Raw genomic sequence first — 23846 nt, 5'->3', positions numbered from 1 at the left:
GCCACTATCAGCTGCTTCATAGTTTCTATTCCCGGTGCAAATGCAACCATGAACATGTCCCGGGGAGAAATTAGTTCTCAGGGAACTATCCTAGTGGCTAGTTCCTAGAACTATTCAGTGTATTTGTGTATTTGTGTCTCTGCTATTCACTGTAAAAAGTAATACGCTCTATCTACTCAATAAAATTGTGGCAACAGATTACAATATTATTAATTAAATTCAACATGTAAGAATTGAGTTAGAATTAATCAAATTAATTACCTTAAAAGTCAACCATTTAAAATGTGTAAAATTAGCAAACACCATTACAAAAACCACAAACTGACATAAAAAGCAAAGAGTGAAACTGCCAACTAAAAGAAACACTGATCGCAATAATGGTGACGAAACATTTTCAATAAAATCAACATCAACATCTAAACCTCTGTTAATTCATGTGTTTCTCTTTCCTTCAGTGATTCTACTTGTTATCATCTACTTGTTATCAGGTGTCTTCAATGTTGGCAATAAAAAAAGAGTTCTTAATTAATCTTTGATGTCTGTTATTCAGATATTTTTGTTTAAATTTTACTTAATTTTTACTTGTTTTAAATGGTTGACATTTAAGGAATGAATTTGATTAATTCTAACTCAATTCTATTTGTTGAATTTAATTAATAATATTGCTTGTAATCTGTTGCCAAAATTTTATGGAGTAGATATAGCGTATTACTTTTTACAGTGTTGCTTGACCCACCCACTGTTTAAGACACACTCATAATGCCATTAGTCCTGTAATAAATGGAGGCCAGGCAGTGCTTAACAGAACTGTAAAAACTTTACTCTGTCAGTCTCTTTTGCATATTAACACAGACTCTGCAGTCACTTCTTTTCTTTGGAACGCACACGCACACTCTTAAAGGTGCAGCATAACATAAACTAGAACCTTTCTTAAAGGTACCATAAGCCATTATCATAACAAGCCCTGTCGTAGCCTTTCTCTTGGGGGGGCTTTATTTTGGGCTTTGTTTATGTTTGTTTTTCTAACACTCCTAGTCACACCTCCCACATTATAAAAAATTTACTGTTGCTGTGTTGGTTATCTCTTTCTCTTTTTTTCACTCTGAAAATAAAAATCACTAAAAATGACTTGATGAACCATGATGAACATAATGAACCATATGTTTTATATACCAAATATATATATATTTTTTTTTGTATTTTTTATCCATTTTTATCCATCTTCTCTTAGAATCATACAAAAAAATACATTGATTTTTGTATTGTTCTGACAAAAAAAATATATACACTATATTGCCAAAAGTATTGGGACACCCCTCCAAATCACTGAATTCAGGTGTTCCAATCACTTCCATGGCCACAGGTGTATAAAATCAAGAACCAAGGCATGCAGACTGCTTCTACAAACATTTGTGAAAGAATGGGTCGCTCAGTGCTCAGACTTTTAGCTCAGTGAATTCAAGTGTGGTACCGTGATAGGTTGCCACCTGTGCAATAAGTCCATTTGTGAAATTTCCTCACTACTAAATATTCCATGATCAACTGTTAGTGGTATCATAACAAAGTGGAAGCAATTGGGAACTCAGCCACGAAGTGGTAGGCCATGTAAAATCACAGAGCGGCGTCAGCACATACCGAGGCGCACAGTGCGCAGAAATCACCAACTTTCTGCAGAGTCAATTGCTACAGACCTCCAAACTTCGTGTGGCCTTCAGATTAGCTCAAGAACAGTGCGTAGAGAGCTTCATGGAATGGGTTTCCATGGCCGAGCAGCTCCATCCAAGCCTTACATCACCAAGTGCAATGCAAAGCGTCAGATGCAGTGGTGTAAAGCACACCGCCACTGGACTCTAGGGCAGTGGAGACGTGTTCTCTGGAGTGACGAATCACGCTTCTCTGTCTGGCAATCCGATGGACGAGTCTGGGTTTGGCGGTTGCCAGGAGAACAGTACTTGCCTGACTGCATTGTGCCAAGTGTAAAGTTTGGTGGAGGGGGATTATGGTGTGGGGTTGTTTTTCAGGGGTTGGGCTTGGCCCCTTAGTTCCAGTGAAAGGAACTCTTAATGCTTCAGCATACCAAGACATTTTGGACCATTTCATGCTCCCAACTTTGTGGGAACAATTTGGGGATGGCCCCTTCCTGTTCCGACATGACTGCACAACAGTGTACAAAGCAAGGTCCATAAAGACATGGATGAGCGAGTTTGGTGTGGAGGAACTTGACTGGCCTGCACAGAGTCCTGACCTCAACCCGATAGAACACCTTTGGGATCAATTAGAGCGGAGACTGTGAGCCAGGCCTTCTCGCCAACATCAGTGCTTGACCTCACAAAGGCGCTTCTAGAAGAATGGTCAAAAATTCCCATAAACACACTCCTAAACCTTGTGGAAAGCCCTCCCAGAAAAGCTGAAGCTGTTATAGCTGCAAAGGGTGGCCCAATTCCATATTAAACCCTATGGATTAAGAATGGGATGTCATTAAAGTTCATGTGCACGTAAAGGCAGGCGTCCCAAAACTTTTGGCAATATAGTGTATATATATATATATATATATATATATATATAACTTAGGTTATATGTACAATTTAATATAACATAGTGATTAAAAGGGATAGTCCACCCAAAAATGAAAATTCTGTCATCATTTACTCACTCCAAGGTTGTTCCAAATGTATAATTTCTTTCTTCTGCTGAACATAAAAGAAGATATTTTGAAGAATGTTGGTATCGAAACAGTTTCAGGTCCCATTGGCTTCAATTGTATTTTTTGCCCATACAATGGAAGTCAATGGGAACCGAAACTGTTTAGTTACCAACATTCTTCAAAACATCTTCTTTAATGATGACAGAATTTTCATTTTTGGGTGGACTATCCTTTTAATTTGGAATATTATTGTTTTATTTATGTAAATTCTACATTTACAGTACGCTGTAGCACATACTGACTGTGACGTTTAATTGGGTGCATTTGAGTAGGTAAATTCTAATCTTACTCATCCGTTGTAACATTCAAAGTCTTACAGTCTTACAACCTGCAACTTATCCACCAACACCCACGGTTACTGTATTAGTACTCTGTATCTATAGCAACACTCTTTCTAATGACTGCCTCACCTCCCACGGCGGTCTCACGGCAACTGTCACTAAGCAACCTTACCTCCCTCACTCCTACATGTGTGTGTGAGAGAGAGTGGGTGGGAGGAGTGGGAGGATTGTGGAAAAGGAAGATGTGAGATGCAAGAAGACAATTTTTGAGCAGATGTTATAGCAGCATTCCCAGAATAAAACAGGACTACAGGTTTGTCGTTGAATGTAGGCAGCAGATGCCAGATTGCATTTCTAAACCATTCTTCCATAGCTACTGGGCTAAACTAAGCTACGGCCAACTTCCGAACCAATATTAAAGTAAAGCATAGGTACGTTTTAGTGCTTTGATATGTGGTTGCTTAAGCCTCTATGATATATATGGCTTCCTTCTTTCAGTGTAAGTTTATAGGGTTTATGTTTTTGCAACTGCAGGTTTTAAGCTACTAGAAAACAATTCAAAGCAACAAATAACATATAGCCTGCGCTCAGTTGGGTTAAGTCTTGAAGCAACTTTGAAAATAATCCATTTGCTTATGTAAAGTAGCCTGATAAGCTCATAGTGTGTATGTTTGCTCAGGCATCTACACATAGCTGTTGTCTATCAGCTGCCCTTTTCACACTGTAGAAATGCGATGTCATCTAGCAAACAATATTTGCAAAGAAAATAATTACATCATTGCAAATGCTTGAATAAATACACTCAGTGTTGATAGTGGTAGGCTAGCTATTAGCATCTATCATTTTCCACACAAAGCGATAGTTCACCCAAAATCAAAACTTCTCTCATGATTTATTCCCTCTCATGTCATTCCAAATCCTGTATGACTTTCTTTCTTCCATGGAACAAAAAAGGAGATAATTTAATGAATATCTAGTGGAAGGAATTCAATGCAATGACAGTATATTGTGCTTTAACATTTATCTCTTTCCCTGCCATTGACGGAATTTTCCGTCATTTATGACACACATTTATGACACAACGCTTCCCCGCCATTGATGGAAGTTTTCTGTCATCTATGACACAACGCTTCCCTGCCATTGATGGAATTTTCCGTAATTTATTAGATAATCCATGTATTCACTGTTATACAGTAGGGGGCGCTATTACACATCTTCTGAAAGAGTAGAGAATCTCCAGATCAAAACACAGGCGAAGAAGAAGCAGAAACAATAGATAGAAGCATTGCTTACGCACATGTAAATAACATGATCATCAAACATTAAACAGCATAAAAATCAAAACTGCCAGATGTTACTAAATGAAATGTCGACCAAGGTATAGTCAAGTTAAGTCACCTTTATTTCTATAGTGATTTATACAATACGGATTGTTTCAAAGCAGCTTTACAGTGAAAGGACAGGAAAATGATTCAATGATGCTGTACAGCAGCTCTAAAAGAAAATAGTGTCATTGTTCAGCTGAAGTCAGTTCAGTGTTGATTCAGTTCTGTTGTAAAGATCATCAATTATTAAATTAGTTCATTTCATCTATAAAGCAGAAACAGTGATGTCATCGTCCAGCTCAGTTCAGTTCTCATACAATAGTGTCATTGCAGTCAAATCAATAATATTGTTGAATATTACGTGTCCTCAACTAAGCAAGTGGCAAGGAACCCAAACTCCACAGGTGACAGAATGGAGAAAATAAAAGGTGTAGGACTGTACAAGCTTTGGGGGTGTTGATTGACTTGATTTACTCGATCTATGTTTTGATATGTTTGATTCTGAATCCCATCTGGATGTGATGGAATCCCATCTGGAAAAAAATAATTTTTGTCAGCTTTTTGTTTAATATGTTGCTTTTTTTTTTAATGAATTTTCCCACATTCAAGTGTTAATTAAAAAGAAAAAAATGCATGAAGAATAAAATGGTTCTTTTGTTTAAAGGCAGAGGCTCTGTTCTTTCTTTTGATATATTTTGTGTTCAGATATTCATACAGCAAAATATTCTGGGGGCCATGAAAGTTTTATGAAAAGGATCAAAAATGCTGCCGCTGGCTGACAACTTTTTAAAAAACACTGGCGGGGAAAGTTAATACAGCATGTGCGACTATCAGCGAAAAAGTACATAAGGGAACAATTTTAAGAAAATTGTTCAACTGCTTCTTTGGCCGTTTCTGTGTACCAATGTAAAAGATGTATTGGTGCACAGGAAAATAATAGTGGCCATTGCGAATTTATTATAAAAAATGTGTAAATATTAGGTTGTTGCAAGTCATGCAGGTTTGGGACAACATGAGTATGAGTAAGTAATGAGAGAATTTATATTTTGGGGATTTTCATGTTTGAACTATTCCTTTAATATACAAACACAATGTCTCAGGGCAATGATCTGATCTGAATATTGGAAATATTAGAATAAACTCGCACCTTTTTGGTCCTTGATTGAAGTTTACTTACTCTGAAGTCCCAAGGGGAAAATTGTATTGCTTAGATGTTGCTCTATCATAATTAAAAGAATCTTAAAGGGTTAGTTCACCCAAAAATGGAAATTCTGTCAATTACTCACCCTCATGTCGTCCACACCCATAAGACAAACGTTCATCTTCGGAACACAAATTAAGATATTTTTGATAAAATCCGATGACTCAGTGAGGCCTGCATTGCAAGCAAGACAATTAGCACGTTCAGATGCCCAGAAAGATACTAAAGACATATTTAAAACAGTTCATGTGACTACAGTGGTTCAACAATGTTATGAAGCGACGAGAATACTTTTTGTGTGCCAAAAAAAACAAAATAACGACTTTATTCAACAATATCTAGTGATGGGCAATTTAATAACACTGCTTCATGAAGCTTCGAAGCTTTACAAATCTTTTGTTTTGAATCAGTGGTTCGGAGCGCGTATTAAACTGCCAAAGTCACGTGATTTCAGTAAACGAGGCTTTGTTATGTCGTTATGTGTTTCAAAATTTCAATGGAATTGAATTGAATTGGGGTGACTTTGGCAGTTTGATTCACGTTGAAGTCATTATTTTGTTTTAACATTAAGGTTTAACCCCTGTAGTCACATGAACTATTTTAAATATGTCTTTAGTAGCTTTCTGGGCATTGAAACCAATTGTCTTGCTGTCAATGGAGGCCTCAGTGAGCCATCGGATTTTATCAAAAATATCTTAATTTGTGTTCTGAAGATGAACGAAGGTCTTACGGGTGTGGAATGACATGAGGGTGAGTAATTAATGACAGAATTTTCATTTTTGGGTGAACTAACCCTTTAAATGAAACACAAATAAGAAATATGATAAGCATCAATTTAGTTTTACGTGTTTCTCCTAAAATTGAAATAGATACAGATGTTATAATTGTTATACAGTGAGCGCTATAAAAAATGTTGTATTGCTTGGCTTAGATAATTTGATGTAAGAATTTTAGAAATGTTTCAGCTTGCATTGAAATGTCTTTGCAGCCTTATTAATCTAGCCAAATTCTTCTCGAACTCTAGAGAACATGTGAGAACATGTTACTTGTGGTCTTTTTCTCAATAGAAAAAAAATAAATAAATCTTAAAAGCTACTTCTCATTTGATCTCATTGCATATCCAGGAGAAACAATTCTCAGAGATCTCATTTATGATTTTGCTTTCAAATGGGTACAACTCAGTACAGCTCAAAAGACGATTGCTGGTTCTTCCTTCCTCCCCTTCAATCTGTTGTCCACTCCATACAAAAACAGGAAACCACCCATATTAGGGGTGGAAAATACAGACCAGCACAACAGAGAAGGGAACACAAGTTTTTATGGACTTCATAGGCGATTAACACCTGTGTGAAAAACTATTCTAGAGTCATCTAATATAAAGAAAACGACATATACAAGCACTGCAGGAGATCCTAACGCTGATTGGTCCAGAAACTCCAGCCTCAGTTATATATCTGGTCACACTTCGGTGAACTACACCAGCGCACTTTGTGTAATGTAAATAAAGAGACGGAGACAGAGAATGGGAGGAGGGAGGGTTTAAGCACTGCCATGTGACTATGTGGTGGTGACCTCCTGACAGTCGGTCATAACTCCAGAACGACTCTAAAGCCACAAAGTTCAGCACTTGGTGAATTGCAGGAGCTTCAGCGACCAAATTTGGACTTAAAGGAAGCGAAACCTCCTCTCGTTCTCAGTGTGGATGTTCATGTGTGGGGGTTTTTGCACCTGTTTAGGTGTTTTTATTAAATGTGGTAAGTGTACAGTTAAAGTTTCCAAATTTTGTGGCATTTAATCTTAACACCTGCTTTTATAAGCCTATTAGGTTACTGGTTTCCTACATACAATGAGGGTGACAGGAGGGTATTTTGCTTTTGTACAGACTGGACCTTTCTGTGTATAATGGTTACCTGATGTTACATGTGATAAACAACAAAACAAGGATTGTATGCATGCAAGTGTCTTTGTGTGGGCTTGAGAGAGAGAGAAATCATTTAGGCAAAATGAGAATACTTTCGTAAGATGTCTGAATTGCAGTACATTAGCATTATATGATAATATCTTTCCTTCAATAACCTCCTCCGACTTAGTCATACAGAACAGGAAGTTGCTTGCAGTGATTCAGAAGTACCCACTGTCCTGTCAGAAAGCTGTGTCAGGATTATGAGTTCAGATCACATGCTGTTGTGTTTCCCATGGCAAACCCAAGGGTCACCGCCTCTGCACTGGGGTGACTGACCCGGTAAACTATGCTCCTGTATCAATAGACCGTTTGTTCTTATTCTGTAATTTCTTATGCAGTGGTGTTTGCAAACAGTTAACACAAAGAATTAAACATCAGTAACTTGTTTGTTGGCATGAATGGTACCTCAGAGTATAAGTGTGTTATTGCTTTTCCAAGCATATTACAATTTTTGCCTGGCTGAAAAAACATTAAATTGCATTGAATTAGCAAGATGTGAGCCATATAATATCATAACAGGCACCTAGCAACAATCCAGAACATCCTAACAATTGCAAAGCAACATGATAACATCTCAGAATGCCTTAGAAACTGCAAAGAAATGTGATAACCTCTCAGAATGCCTACCGCACAGTGTATCTTAGTGTCACTGGCAAGAACCATTCGCATTTTCTTCAAAATAGTCTAGAAATCTATTTCATGTTATACTTTGGTATGAAGGCCACTGAATGAGGTTACATAGTTGATGTCATTATGTGTGCTACATTAATGTTTGTTGGTATATGTATCAATCAATCCTTTGCTCTGATGGAACGCTGCGGGATGAGCAAGTCACTTATGGAAGTGGAAGACTACAAGTCATTAAGGATGAGAACTGTTTTGTGAGGAGCAAGAATGAGGACATATCAATAGTTTAGAGATGAGGTGAAAACAGTTTGGATACATGACAGGTACAGATGTCAAAAACAGAACTTGATTTAACAGGAAATTTACAGCAGCATTTCAAGTTTTCTTAACGTTTCACTGTGAACTCAGATAAACTATTATCTTTGATACAGAAACCAAGCTTTTATTAAGACATCGACTTAGATTACTTAGACCTCTAGTTACAAATCTTAAGTATAACTAGAATTGTTCTAATTTTCCTGGAGCTTTTGCTTTTAACTGTATGATAATTCTAGGAAAGCCTGAGGCTTGTTTAGGACATTTGCCCTGTTTAAAGCTTTCCTGAAAGTCAAAATGCTAAGTCAGTGGAAAATGAATAATGTCATGAATTCCTGAGTTGCTTGAGATTTTTATCTTATCCTCTCATTATGGGGGCATTTCAGACTCAAAATTATTATCTCTTTTTCACTCCTCTCTCTCCCTCTCTCTCTCTCACCCACTCCTTTCAGTGAGGAGGAAACCCAGAGTTCAGCTTCACGTCCCTTTTCAGACAGTTCCAGCAGTAAATCTCCGTACACGTACAGCTCTGATCGGTACAGGGACAACAGCTGCGGCCCCCCAGGCCCTCGGGTGCCTTTTGTGCCCCCTCCAAGCCCAGCCAGTCTTGCTTGGGCACAGCGTACACGCAACCAACCAGCTAGCCTGGCCCTACGTAAGCAAGAGGAAGAGGAAAACAAGAGGTGCAAAGCCCTATCCGACAGTTATGAACTCTCTACAGACCTACAAGACAAGAAGGTAAGGCATGCAAAGAAGTATTATGATTTCCAGCAAATCATTCTGTTGGAGCAAATATAACCGATAAGGCTGTCGTTGTGCAGGTGGAGATGCTGGAGAAGAAATATGGAGGCTACTTCGTGAGTAGACGAGCAGCACGTACCATCCAGACAGCATTCCGTCAATATCGTATGAACAAGAACTTTGAGCGCCTTCGCAGCTCAGCTTCTGAGAGCCGCATGACACGGCGTATCATCCTTTCCAACATGCGACTGCAGTACTCGTTTGATGACCGACAGCCTCAACCTCCCACCCCGACTCACTACAGTCACAGTCCAGGAATGGGTCCTCCGCATTCTCCAACCTGCACCACAGAGCCAAGCTCCCCATCACGGCCGGAGTACACCCACCTAGAGGACTCCTTTTCTAAACAAGTTAGTTCTCAGTTTGTCTGTATTTGAAGTCATAAAATAGAGATAAAGGGACTTTGGGGGTTAAGAAAAGACAAGCAAAACTGGTCACCAGTGTTTTGGATGCTGATCCTCAACATTGGATGCTAATGTACAGGCTTTATATTCAGCTTAACCAGCAAGATGATTTTGGTCAACTAGCTTTACCAGAAGGACTGTTGGTCAAAGTTTTACATACCTGTTTGAGCTGGTCTTTTCAGTAGGGTATTGTCTTTAGCTTCTTCGTACATAGCCTTGTGTGAACTGATTGTTTAAATGATTTCATAGTACTGCAAGATTTTCATTAGCAGATCAATTCCAAAACTGTAAAATCATGACTAGGTAATGCCTATCCTGTGCAAAAGTTATACCTTTAGGGGTACAACAACTTGGGGCAGTACCCTGAAAGGAATAACTCTGTATCCTATTTATCCCTAAAATGTTCATAGTAGTACATTAAGGGTACTACTCTAAGGCATAGCCGCCTTTCAGGGGTACTACCTCAATGACAGTGATCTGTTGTAACCCTAAAGGTAAAATTTTTTGCAGTTTATCTGACAGTGTTCATTTCTTTGTACTCAAGGTGAAGTCCTTGGCCGACTCCATTGATGATGCTCTAACATGTCGGCCACGCCGAGATGACTCCCAGGAAGGGATAGGGGATGGAAGTGGTGTTGTGGATGACTTTGGCGAGTGCATATGGAGCAGCAACAGCCACGCATCCTTACGGAGAGGCCTTGGAGACAGGGATCGAGGAGGTACAGGGGGCTTGAGCATGCACGAGGATAGCACAGCCACCTCCTACAGCGATGTCACGCTATACATGGACGACGGACTACCTTCCTCGCCACTTTCTCTAGACCGGGCCCCTAGCAGCACAGATACTGAGTTCTGGGGGGGTGTTGGAAGCGGGGTAGGTGGTAGGGAGGATAGCCGTGACACAGAGGGGGGAGGAAGCAGCAATAGTCGCCGAAGCACACCTTGCACAGAGTGCCGTGACTACCGTTTACGGGGAGGGCACTTACCTCTACTTACGATTGAACCACCTAGCGACAGCTCCGTGGACATGAGCGACCGCTCAGACCGAGGCTCCCTCAGCAGACAACTAGTGTACGAGCAGGACTCGGTGGGAGGGTCACCTCAAGGTACACTTAAACACAACCCTAATGCTCGTTCAGCGTCCTCAACAGCTGCACAAGGTCAAACACGTCCAGCTAGCCGATCGATACCGTCGCATATCCCACACCACATGGCTCACCATCATCACCATCACCACCACCACCATCACCAGTACCCCGACACTCCTTCGTCCTCCTCCTCTCCTCAACAGCCCCCAGCCACACCGCTCTCATCCTCCTCTTCAGCACCCCTGCCACCTGGTGGCTTAGAGCAGCAGTGCTGCTCGGATGGTGATAATGACTCATTGAACTCCACCACAAACTCTAACGAGACCATTAATTGCAGCTCAGGCTCCTCATCAAGGGACAGTCTGCGGGAGCCCCTGCCCCCATTAGGAAAACAGACCTACCAGAGAGAAAGCCGGCACAGCTGGGACTCTCCTGCCTTTAACAACGATGTGGTTCAGAGAAGACAATATCGCATCGGACTCAACCTCTTCAACAAGTAAGAGAAAATGAACTCTACCTCTTATATGCAACAATCTCACCATTTAACATAATAGCAAGCTAGTGAATATGCCATTACAAATCAGATTGAGGAAAGAGAAAATTGAAAAACATGAATAAACTGTACTCTTTTTTTGGACTGCAGGAAGCCAGAAAAGGGTATTCAGTACCTGATTGAAAAGGGCTTTGTGTCAGACACACCAGTGGGCATCGCTCGCTTCATCCTGGAGAGAAAAGGCCTGAGTCGGCAGATGATTGGAGAGTTCCTTGGAAACAGACAGAAACAATTCAACAAAGATGTTTTGGAGTGAGTCAACACAATAAATCCTCTAAAAAGGAGCTAAAATTAAATTGAGTCTTTTAGCAAATGACAAAAGGTTAAATAAATAATTTGCAAAAAGGTTGGCTTTGAAAAAATGAAATCCTTAATGGATGCATAGGCATGCGCTGAATATAAAGTATGTTTGGCATGAGAATGTATAAATGTAATATTTTCTTTCACTTTTGTTTTTCTCAGTTGTGTTGTCGATGAAATGGACTTTTCTGGAATGGATCTTGATGACGCGTTGAGGAAATTTCAAGCTCAGATAAAAGTGCAAGGAGAAGCCCAAAAAGTGGAAAGGCTTATTGAGGCTTTCAGGTATGTGATTATAGTTAGGGTTTGGTTATGGCATTAACACTATTAACGGGCCTTGGTAACATAAATTTCCTATTGTTCCTATTGTTCTATCAGAGTTGCTCATCTATCAGCCATTTTATAGTGGCATCAAACATGGCTCACCATATCAGATTTTAGATCTGGTACAATGCGTTTATAAAACATGTTTTATCTAGGCCTCAGTATTTGCACTCAAACTCTATTTCTCTCTCTGCATCTGTCTTTTAGTCAGAGGTACTGTGTTTGTAATCCAGCGCTGGTAAGACAGTTCCAGAACCCAGACACCATCTTCATCCTAGCATTTGCCATCATCCTCCTCAACACAGACATGTACAGCCCCAATATCAAAGCAGAGAGGAAGATGAAGCTGGACGATTTCATCAAAAACTTGCGAGGTGATGTTCAAATCTCTCTCTCTCTCTTTCAAGCAAGTAGGCTGTCAAGAAGGCAACTACAAACACAGTCTCAATCTGCTTTTAAATGTGGCATGTAACTGTCAAGGATTTTGCAAGTACGCTTAATCTCTTCTTGTGTGCATGTCATTTCTTTCTCTCTCAGGGGTGGATAATGGTCAGGACATCCCACGTGACTTACTAGTTGGAATCTACCAGCGCATTCAGAAGTGGGAACTGAGGACCAATGATGACCATGTTTCTCAGGTCCAGGCGGTGGAGAGAGTCATTGTGGGCAAGAAACCTGTGAGTACTACTGAGAAGTTTATCAAATTAAAAGTTTTTTTGGATTAGAATCTTTGAGAATAGTGAATGTTTGAGAACTTTTTTGTTACTTTGAACTGTTCTGTCAGTTTAAAATCATACTTTTGACCTGTTTGTTGAACAATTTGTAATATAGTTCCAAAGTAAATGTAAATATCTGCTCTGTGTGTAGGTTCTGTCTCTGCCTCACCGCAGACTGGTGTGCTGCTGTCAGCTCTATGAAGTCCCGGACACTAACCGCCCTCAAAGGTCTGGAGTCCACCAGAGGGAGGTCTTCCTGTTCAACGATCTGCTTGTGGTAATGTCAATAACACACATCAATTAATAATGCATGCAAAATGAATTGGTCCCGGTACATGAATGTGTATTGTAAAGTTACTACACTTTAAAATGCTTAGTGGCTCTTTTTCTTTGTTATTATTTTGCAAGGTTACAAAGATCTTCCAGAAGAAGAAAACCTCCGTAACATACAGTTTCAGACAGTCCTTCCCTCTGGTGGAGATGCAGGTTCACATGTTCCAGAACTCCTGTAAGATTAAATTTTTTGTCTTTCTTATATACGCACTAGAGTTCAAAAGTTTGGGGTGAATGAGATTTTTTTTATGTTTTTGAAAAATTATTCTTATACTCACCCAGACTGCATTTATGTGCTCAAAAATACAGTAATATTGTGAAATATTATTATAATTTTAAATAAGTGCATTCTATTTCATTACATTTTAAAATGTAATTTATTTTTGTGATGGCAAAGCTGAATTTTCAGCAGCCATTACTTAAGTTTTCAGTGTCACATGATCCTTCAGAAATCATTATTTTTTAAAAACAGCATTATTTTAAATAGAAATCTTTTAACATTATAAATGTCTTTACTGTATTTCATCAGTTTAATATGTCCTTGTTTGTACTAACCTCAAACTTTTGAATGATAGTGTATAAAGAAAAAAGATGATAATATATCATATTCAGACTACATAGAATTAGAGTTTTCTCAAAAAGCTGTCAATTATTATAATCATAATAATTATATTCATCAATATTAATTTTTCTGCTTCTCTAAAATCATCATTTAAACTTATATTTAAAGGGGCCATGACATGGATTATTATTTTAATATGTTTCTTGAGGTTCACTTATGATGTTAATAAAGTTTTTTGCACATATATCCGGACAAACAATTATTTTCAACCCTCATTCTGACCCTCTGTCTGAAATTATCAGTTTTTAAGGTGCGGCTCTTTTAAGGCTTGTCTGTAAACAGCCACTGTTATGATTGGCTAACATCATTTCATAGGAAACAGTATCAACGCCCACTCCCTATTGCACATGAGTAAGTGTTTTGAAAACATCCATATAAAACCGCCATTTAAGGGACAATGCATTATGAAATCATTTACTTACTTTATGCAGCTGCTGTCAGATCCAATCCTGGCAGCTACGTACATTATTCAACAAAAGTTTCTTTGCAAACTCTCCATTGCTCGTTTACAAAACAAAATGCTCCGAACAAACATATAATCCTCTGTCACGATCCAGGACACCATTAAAATAAATTATCCACTTGTTTCCAGTGTTGTATTGAATTCTGTGACCCACCGAATTATGTGACTGTACTAGGTGCAGTATTGAGCTAATCCAAATCCCAATTTTATCCTAACCCTACCATTATGTGTAATTCGGTGGGTCACAGAATGCGGTATAACACCGGCACTGGGATCAATCTGAAGTCTGTACAGAGATGCAAACGAGATGTGTAAACTGGACACATCAAAGAGAACATTCATTCACTCCTCCATTTGTCCTGTTGTCGACAGACTCAAGTGCGAGGAGTATGTCAGAAACTGAATGCGCATGTGTATACTGTATCCAGTGTAGACAGTGTCAGTGATTATAATGGGTTTCTGTATATTTGCTTTTGACACAACGCTCATATCCAGTGTATGCAAATGTCAGCCTTTGAGGGACTGAACGCCTGTGGGCGGGGCCTATGGTTTGATAATGTATAACTATTCGTCAATGTCTTGCTCTGGAGTCAGTCATATGCAAATGTATTTGCCCGTTTGATGTCACAGATCCCGCAATATCAAAACAAGCCATTTTTTATATGACCTTTTATATGTCAAAAGATCAAGGCAAATTTGACTTCTTATGTCAAGACCGCTTTAAAAAATAACAAATTGAAATGTGATAGTTATTTGGGAACCCTGAATAAACATTATATCTTTCTCTCTCCCCCCAGACTATCCTCATGGTGTCAAATTAACATCAGCTATCCCGGGTGGTGAGCGTAAAGTTTTGATTGTGTTCACGGCACCTAGTCAACAGGACCGCACACGGTTTGTCAGTGATCTGAGGGAGAGCATTGCTGAGGTGCAGGAAATGGAGAAATACAGAGTGGAGTGTGAGTACAGCACCCTCTGCTGCTCTCATAAATCAACTACACTTTATTCTGGCCCTCTACTGGTGGTTTACGCCAACATTAACATTATGGATTTACAATGACCCTATCTAATGACTCACAGATAACACATAGTAAACAAGACAAAAATAGCTCATTGTAAACAACTTGCTCTTAGGATGTGTACAGACAAATTACTTGACGCTGGAAACTTTGTGCCTGGTTAATAAAAGGTGTTGCTCAGTATACTGTCCTCTGATGATATTTGTTCTTTCTCCTCCTGCAGCTGAATTGGAGAAGCAGAAAGGAGTGATGCGGCCCAGCCTGCTCACCAACAGCATTATGGCAGGTGGAGTTGGTGGGGTCAAGAATGAAGTGGTGAATGGCACTATGGGAAGGCCTAGTCTGGATGACAACTATTCACCAGGAGAGGGCCTCAAACGTACTGCTCTCAGCTCCTCACTGAGGGACCTGTCTGAATCAGGTGAGACACTTTACTGTGAATGGCAGCCAATTTAATTGTGATCATTTAATACCATACTACATTAGGGGCAAATATAAAATATTGAAAGGATAGTTTACCCAAAATTAAAAATTCTGTCATAATTTACTCACTGTCATGTTGTTCCAAACATGTACTACTTTCTTTCTCCTGTGGAACACAAAAGAAGATATTTTGAAGAATGTTAACTGTACAGTAACTGAACAGTTTCGGTTCCCATTGACTTCCACTGTATGGACATCCATTGTATCATCATTCTCCAAAATATCTTCTTTTGCATTCAGCAGAAGAAAGAAATGTATACATGTTTGGAATGACATGGGGGTGAGAATTTTTGGGTGTACTATCCCTTTAAATCACAATATTTAAATATACATATAACATATGAAATGTTTTTTGTCAAAAAAATTAAAAAGTCACTGGATTTTTTGTATGACTCTTTTTATTTTTCCTTATATGTCCTTATTTTGGGCTAATTATCCTTATTATATGGTCTTATTTTAGGCTAAATTGTAATTTTGGGGTGATATTTTTGGGTCAAGAATAATCTCACAATTAATAAAAATAAAAATTTGCAGACGCCAACAAGAAAGTAAAATTTCTGTTACAACTGACTGTCACTGTAATACACTCATTCACTCACTCACTCACACACACACTGCAGTTGTGATTTACATCTGCTAACTGGGTAACAGGGAAACGTGGCCGCAGAAACAGCGTTGGTTCCCTTGACAGTACAATGGAAGTAAGTCTGAGTGAAGCAGAGGTCTGTATCTTTAGCTTTAGTCCCCAAACCCAAACCACCCGCATGCCTGCCTGGAATCCCTACAAAACTCGGCGCCATTCTGCATGTGTCCTTACCATAGACACAGAGCCATGTGTGTGCATCTTGTGTGACCATGTGTGGTCCGTGGAATGTTAATGTACACGTGACTGAGGCGATGAATCAATAACATCAGTCATTGAGACTGCCTGTGAAGGTTTGCAATCATTCGGGATGTTGTTGAATATCTTATAGAGTTTTACTCTGGGATATCTGGACCGGAAGTCATCTTATTGACCCAGAATTAATTCTGCATGACATTGATATTCTATAGAAACATATGGATTTATGGATCTCTAGTAATTATTGTATGCATTTGTTGTGCGTTTTTTTTTTTTTTTTTTGGAATGTGGTTTGTGTAGATGTTTGGTATTTGAAATGTTATGCATGGACTAGTGGTTGTATGATATCAGTTCTCTTCATTTTTATACTAAATCCTGCATTTTATTAAGTGTCCCTCATAAATCAAGTCAAATATGAAATAAAATGGACCCTTTTTTATTCTTTTAGTACAAATACAGGTGCTGGTCATATAATTAGAATATCATGAAAAAGTTCATTTTTTTATTGTAAATTATTTTTAAAAATGAAACTTTCATATATTCTAGATTCCCTACATGTAAAGTAAAACATTTCAAAAGTTTTTTTTTTTTTTTAAATTTTGATGATTAGAGCATACAGCTCATGAAAGTCCAAAATCCAGTATTTCAAAATATTAGAATATTTCCTAAGATCAATCAAAAAATGGATTTGCAAAACAGAAAAGTTCAAGTTCTTTAAAGTATGTTCTTTTGTGCACTCAATACTTGGTCGGCAGGACATATTACAGCAAATGACTTGCTCCTAGCACAAATTACTGCATCAGTGAAGTGTGGCATGGAAGTGATCAGCCTGTGGCACTGCTGAGGCACTATTGAGCCTTCAGATCATCTGTATATTGTTGGGTCGACTGTTTCTCATCTTTCTCTTGAAAATATCCCATAGATTCAGGTCAGGCATGTTGGCTGGCCAATAAAGCACAGTAATATCATGGTCAGCAAACCACTTGGAAGTGGTTTTTGCACTGTGGGCAGGTGCTAAAGTCCTGCTGGAAAAGGAAATTAGCATCTCCATAAAGCTTGTCAGCAGATGGAAGCATAAAGTGCTCCAAAATCTCCTGGAAGATGGCTGCATTGACTTTGCACTTGATAAAACACAATGGACCAACACCAGCAGACGTCACGGCCCCCCCAAATCATTATTGACTTCAGAAACTTCACACTAGACTTCAAGCAGCTTGGATTCTGTGCCTCTCCAGTCTTCCTTCAGACTCTGGGACCATGATTTCAACATGAAATGCAAAATTTACTTTTATCTGAAAAGAGGACTTTCGACCACTGTTCACTGTCCAGTTCTTTTTCTCCTTAGCCCAGGTAAGATGCTTCTGACGTTGTCTCTGGTTCAGAAGTGGCTTGGTAGTCCTTTTCCTGAAGATGTCTGAGTGTGGTGACTCTTGATGCGCTGACTCCGGCTTCATTCTACTCATTGTGAAGCTCTCCCAAGTGTTTGAATCAGCTTTACTTGACAGTATTCTCAAGCTTGCGGTCATCCCTGTTGCTTGTGCACCTTTGCCTACCCAATTTCTTCCTTCCAGTCAACTTTGCATTTAATATGCTTTGATACATCACTCTGTAAACAGCCACCCCATTCAGTAATGACCTTCTGTGACTTACTCTCTTTGTGGAGGGTGTCAATGATTGTCTCCTGGACCATTGCCAAGTCAGCAATCTTCCCCATTAGTGTGCTTTCAAAGAACAAAAGATACCCGGAATTTATACTGTAGGGATGGTCATTTAATGAAACTCAAATGTAAATATTCTAATATTTTGAGATACTGGATTTTGGACTTTCATTAGCGGTACGCTCTAATCAACAAATTAAAAAAAAAAAACCTTTTGAAATGTTTTACTTTACATGTAGGGAATCTAGAATATATGAAAGTTTCATTTTTTTAAATAATTTACAATAAAAAAATGAACTTTTTTACGATATTCTAATTATATGACCAGCACCTGTACATAGTCTCATTGTACATGATTCATTAGTGCGTTATAAGGCAATCCTAAAAATGATGATTTACACATGAAACAGCATTGATCACTGACAGCTTCTGTAATAGCAGGTCCAGCAATGAATGACAGCATTGGGTGCCACTTCCTGGTTCGGTGCAAAATTGATAATAGGCAATAGATATTGAAAAGGCAATAGAAAAAAATGTATTTATCAATCACTTCATAATTCACAAAAAGTGATGATTTGAGCCCAAATTAAATGACTCACCCTTTCAACTTTCTGAAGTCTTTCCAGTAAGACCTTGACTTTGATTACATGCCCACCAATCAAGTTCCACCTTCTTTTTAATCTCATTTGAATATTCTGTTTTACTCGTCTGATTACAGAAGTAGAATGGCTTACAAATGCTGTTTCATTTTCAATTTTATGGCAACTAAATAGATAAGTAATTTCTTGGAAGCATAGGTTTTGACCATAACACAAAACAGAAATAATAAGTTACCAATATAGCAACATTGGCATCATTAGCATTCGGGACACATAATAGATAGTTGGGTGCATGTGTTTGTGTAATTATGTTCTGAATTATGATGCTGACAGAATGTTGTTTCATCACCCTAATCAACTCACCCTTGTTTTTCTTCCCCACTCAACAAAACCACCATTCTCTCTGTATCCTTTTGCTATATTTTCCTTCCTGCTCCTCTTTGCACACCCACTCTTCTCTCTTAAACCCTTGTTTTTGGCTTTGCTGTCCTCCTCTCTATCCTCCTTTCCCCCCACTCTCTTTGTCTTAGGGTTCCATCATTAGCAGTCCGCGGCCTCACCAGCGTTACCCAGTAGCCACTGTGCTCCCGGGATGCTATGGAGCAGAAGATTACCGGCCTCACCGCCCCATCCTGAGCCCCGGAGTGGGGGTGGGGGGTGGGCCGGGGCAGCAACACACACCTGCAGTGACTGGCGCTGGGCCAGTCTCCAGCAGCACCGAGAGAGGAACGAGTGGAATGGGGACTGGGAGCAACAGCAACAACACCGGTTCTTTCCTGGGTTCCCTGTTTGGGGGCAAGCGATCCAAAGCGCCGGGCCCTATTATCCCCCCGGGGCCACCTTACCCCGCCCCTGTGGCCCCGCCGACTACAGGAGGGCCGCCACCTCTGTCCCCGTCCTCGCTGTGCCCGGCGGAGGGCGGGGGACCTTCCAAGATCCAGGCCCTGCACGCCCAGTACTGCCACACTACCAGCAACAGTGTCAGTGGACAGCCTCCGCCCCCGTACTACCACCACCATCGCTTCCATACACAGACCGTACCCTCGTCTGGACAGCAAGGCCTCCATACTCTTCAGCGGGTCACCTTACCTCGACGGCCACTCCCCAACCCCTCCGCGCACTCCCCGTACCAGCCGATCTCCCAGCATACTTTGCAGGGTCGCTACGGGAGCATGGGCAACATGGGCAACATGGGCTCCGGCCACCCTCCCCCCCTTTCTCCTCACTCCCCACTCTCCCCTCATCCGCAGTTTGCTCTGTTCCACACTCAGCCCACACACTCGGCCAGAGGGGGCGGCATCAGCAAGCCCCCTCTCACGCTGTCGCACTCGCAGCCGCACCCGCACGCACACTCCCACACCCACCCCGTGCACGTGCACACGCCGCACCCGGGCTCCCACCCCGTGCACCAACCTCACTTCGTCTTCGCCAGCCCTCCGCCTCCGCCCTTCCCTGCCCCCACTCAGCCGCCTCCAGTCTCCGCGTCCGGCACTGTCCACCACGGGCCGCCGGCCGGCCAGTATCTGCCCCAGTATCCTCCGTTGTCCTCCATCCCCCCTCCCCCCCCCCCACTCCCCTTTACCCCCCCCTTCCTCCCCCCTTACCCCTCTTACGCCTCTCTCCCCTCTCCCCCCCCAGCACCAAGGTCCACCTTCCCAAGCCGGGGGTCAGCAAGGGCCCTCGCCGGCCCAGACTGGAGCCGTACCTGGGGGGACGGGCACAGTCGAACGCGCCAAATCCAAACCTACCAACCGGATCAGCACGGTAGTGTGAGCCGGGGGAAGTCGCGAGGCTGGGGGTCGCTGAAGGGTCCTTTGGTGGTCGGAGGGGGGACCTCCGCGAGGGTGGAGGAGGCGGGCAGGGCCAAAGCTGATAATAATGCCAGTGGGAAAAAGAAACGCAGCCTGCTAAGACTCTGCTACTTTCACCTGCGCTTCCCACAAGTGTAATCGAAGGGACTTACCAAGGCAAAAATACGTTAACACACAAATGCCATACAGGTAGTTGGAGGCCCTCGGGTTGATTAGTGCTGTGGGATAACAATAAAGAGAAACAATTAGGACATTTTGCGCTCAGTTCAGCAGTTGTAGATGAGTTTGGCTTGACTGCCAATTGACCTTTTGGCTTCTTCTTAAATTCCATATTCAGACAAGAAATAACCTACTAAAGCATGTAAAAGGCACGTGGACGTGCACACACAAACTCGAACATAAAATTGTCCACAGTCTTGTTTCAGTTAGCCATAGCCATAAAGTTAGGGTAAAATGGTTCCATTTTGCATTCATCATCGCAGGCACTGGAGAAACTGAGTACCTTGCTTGACCTGTGAACCTGTTTAGGAAATGTGAAGACCAGAGAGCATACAAATAACAGTGTGCTGGACAGATCAAAGCACAGTATGTTCAATGATTTCATACATTCCAGTAATCATGTTAAACATTAGTCGCTAGCATTCGCAAGATGCAATAATCTTTTCACTAAATTGATGTCCAGCTTTTACTTGCTAAATAATTTTAAATGCTCCATTGCTTTTTTTGTACACATCTATAACATTGACATATATGAGTGTTAATAGAGATAAATCCACAAAGCAAATATCTTGGTATGATTGGTTGAAGTAAGTCAGTATTGGCCTGACCTCTTCCACTCTTAAGACTAGTCAGCTGTAAAAAGCCTTGTATGTGGATGTGCTGTTTGTAATCATCCTAGAATCACTGTTAGAATTATTAATGTGTATATAAAATTATAGGAAATTTTAACACAAAATAATATTTCAGTAATAGTAAATATATATAAGTCAAATAATATATCAGTAACATTTTATCTATGAACTTACTATTCATAGCTACAGTTGCACCAATACCGTGTTTCAGAAAAGGAAATTTATACACAAATGAGAAAACAAGTAAATTTCATAATTTGATCTTTTAATTTTATGTTGAATCCAAAGTATTGTGCCTAAAATTTAAACGTTTATGGCAGCATTGTTTTATTCTACATTATGTTACTTTGTCTTTAACCAGTTTGGTTTGACAGTCAATTTTTTTTTTGAAGAAACCCGAAGGGCTTGAATGAATTTCAAAGGATGTTTACTCACATTACAGTAAAAATCACTGAGCCAATTGGTGTCCATTATCATCCATGTCTAAATTCTTAGCACATAAAGTTTCAGTAAATTTGTCAAGGCCCAGAATGTGAAAACAAAAGGCACTTTATAAATGAATGTTTTCTGAACTGTATTAAATTAATATATCTCCATAATCCATTAAACAAATAACATTAAACTTTTTCCAGGTTAAGTATTTTTACCTATGAGGGCTAGTGACATATGAAGGAAACATTCCATGAAAGATTGTTGCCAGTCTTCACATCTGAAATGTCTGTATTCATCAGTTTTCATTGGGTCCTCACATTAATACTGCCAACCATACTTTACCAAGGTGTTTTTGATTATATTTTATGCTGTTATATGAATGTTTGCTATGAATTTCAATTTTAATGAATATAACTATTCTTCTTTTATGTTATGAAACTAAATTTGACAAAATACAATAGATACATGTAAATAGGAAATGCTTTCTCATGCTTTGACATTCAACGGTGAAGTGTCAAGGGTGTGTTTTATTGTTATTGATGACTTTTATGGACAAACACACTTGTCTTAACAAGTGTCCTTGAATGTTGAAGACTTTATTTGGGTATTATTTAAATTTTTTTTTTCTTTTTTAAACAGAAATTGTGTACCAGTCATGATGTTTTTGATTCAGCTTTGTGTGCAGCTGATTTTTGGTTTGGGCTAAAAGACGACCTATTTTGACAACATAGCACCATACTTCATTTTTCAATAACCTTCCTCTTTTTTTCCTCTGTATGAATAATGGAGGAGAAAAGGAAGATGGGGGAACCTATATAAATGAATTATCACATTAATACAAGGAATTCAGTTTACCTGTACAAGAAATCAAGGTAATTTAACCTTAAGTAAGGCCTTAGTGTAAGTACTGCTTGAAGTTTCTGTTTGTGCGGATGCTTAACGTGATCTCAAGTGCTGTTATATATTTCTGGACTGGGCTTAATGCAGATGCTCAGTATTATTTGTCTTGATGTGATGCTCAGTTATTGTGTGTAAGATATTTATGCCCTTTTGCTACCTTTTCAAAATGCCATCTCTTTCTATGTGCTCCTGCATATGCTATTTACATATGATCAGCACTGCACAGTACTATAAATAAATAATAGGACAGTATAGTGGAAAATGGGGCTCCATTTACATATATTCCATAGACAAATACCAATATCGATATGAGATGGGACAGAATATAAAGATTAAAAATACATAACTTATTAATATTTACTTTGTTTCAAGATTGATTTCCATGCTCTTTTTCATTAACTGTCTGTCTTCCCGCTGTGAATTTTACTGCACGAGTATGTCTGTATTTACTGAGCTCTGTAACAAACTGTACATAGACTGTCACAGTATGATTTAATATTGACAGTGGAACAGGGAAAGTGTTAAAGGTTTATGTATGAGTGTGTGTGTGTGTGTGTGTGTGTGTGTGGGTGGGTGGGTGTGTTTGTGTGAATGTGTATGGGGAGGTGGCATTAAGTGTAGATGATCACTGCATATTTATTTTGATCCAAGAAAATTAATTTTATCTGTAAACTTGTACAAGTGTGTATGTCAAAGCAGGTAGAAGTGTAATTTTGAAAAAGGTATATGAAGTCATCTTATTTGTGTACAGACAATATATGAAATTAAGCAAATTCGGAGAGATGTGAATATTTATTGCCTAACATTATGAATAAAAATATATAAAGTGTCCTCACACAACTTCTTGTTGTTGTGTCTTTTTTTCATTTCATATATTTTGATTAAGGTTGCCATATAATACATTTAAACTGCATAATCTTTCACCCAAAAATGTAAATTGTTATATGCCTGTACGACTTTCTTCTGTGGAACACAAATGCAGAATGCTATAGGATTGACAGCCTCAGTCACCATTCACTTTCATTGTTTCTTTCTCCATAAAATGAAAGCAAATAGTGACTGAGAGTGCAACAACATGAGGGTGAGTAAATTATGACAGATTTTTATTTTTGGGTGAACTATCCCTTTAAGAGTTGATAAATATATTCACTCTGACTCACATTTAAATCACGGGACCAACAAATTTTGTCAAGTCTTTTTCATTTAATCACTTGCCAAGTGGATCCCTCAAA

The 23846-nt window shown here is 39.6% G+C and overlaps 1 protein-coding gene across 10 annotated transcripts in view; it reads left to right on the top strand.

Annotated features, from left to right (window-relative positions):
• The window catches only part of LOC127517120 (IQ motif and SEC7 domain-containing protein 2-like), a 94141-nt gene extending 70687 nt beyond the window's left edge, over positions 1-23454 (top strand). For 3 of the 10 annotated variants that reach the window (XM_051902327.1, XM_051902326.1, XM_051902333.1), the window contains 13 exons: positions 8869-9154; positions 9238-9567; positions 10166-11205; positions 11353-11514; positions 11725-11847; positions 12094-12260; positions 12424-12563; positions 12754-12879; positions 13011-13110; positions 14818-14979; positions 15263-15460; positions 16174-16244; positions 19151-23454. In XM_051902327.1, the coding sequence (XP_051758287.1) occupies positions 8869-9154; positions 9238-9567; positions 10166-11205; positions 11353-11514; positions 11725-11847; positions 12094-12260; positions 12424-12563; positions 12754-12879; positions 13011-13110; positions 14818-14979; positions 15263-15460; positions 16174-16244; positions 19151-20569 (4324 nt within the window). In that variant the 3' untranslated portion in view covers positions 20570-23454. Of the gene's footprint in view, positions 1-7097; positions 7266-8868; positions 9155-9237; positions 9568-10165; positions 11206-11352; positions 11515-11724; positions 11848-12093; positions 12261-12423; positions 12564-12753; positions 12880-13010; positions 13111-14817; positions 14980-15262; positions 15461-16173; positions 16245-19150 lie in introns of those variants that run through there. The other 7 variants (XM_051902332.1, XM_051902330.1, XM_051902328.1 and 4 more) reach the window with 7 other exon arrangements.
• Positions 23455-23846: the final 392 nt, after the last annotated feature.

Source organism: Ctenopharyngodon idella, chromosome 8 (assembly GCF_019924925.1).
Source record: "Ctenopharyngodon idella isolate HZGC_01 chromosome 8, HZGC01, whole genome shotgun sequence".
NCBI classification, from domain to species: Eukaryota; Metazoa; Chordata; class Actinopteri; order Cypriniformes; family Xenocyprididae; genus Ctenopharyngodon; species Ctenopharyngodon idella.
The sequence above is the reverse complement of the archived record's forward strand: the minus strand, read 5'-3'. Positions and strand labels throughout refer to the sequence as shown.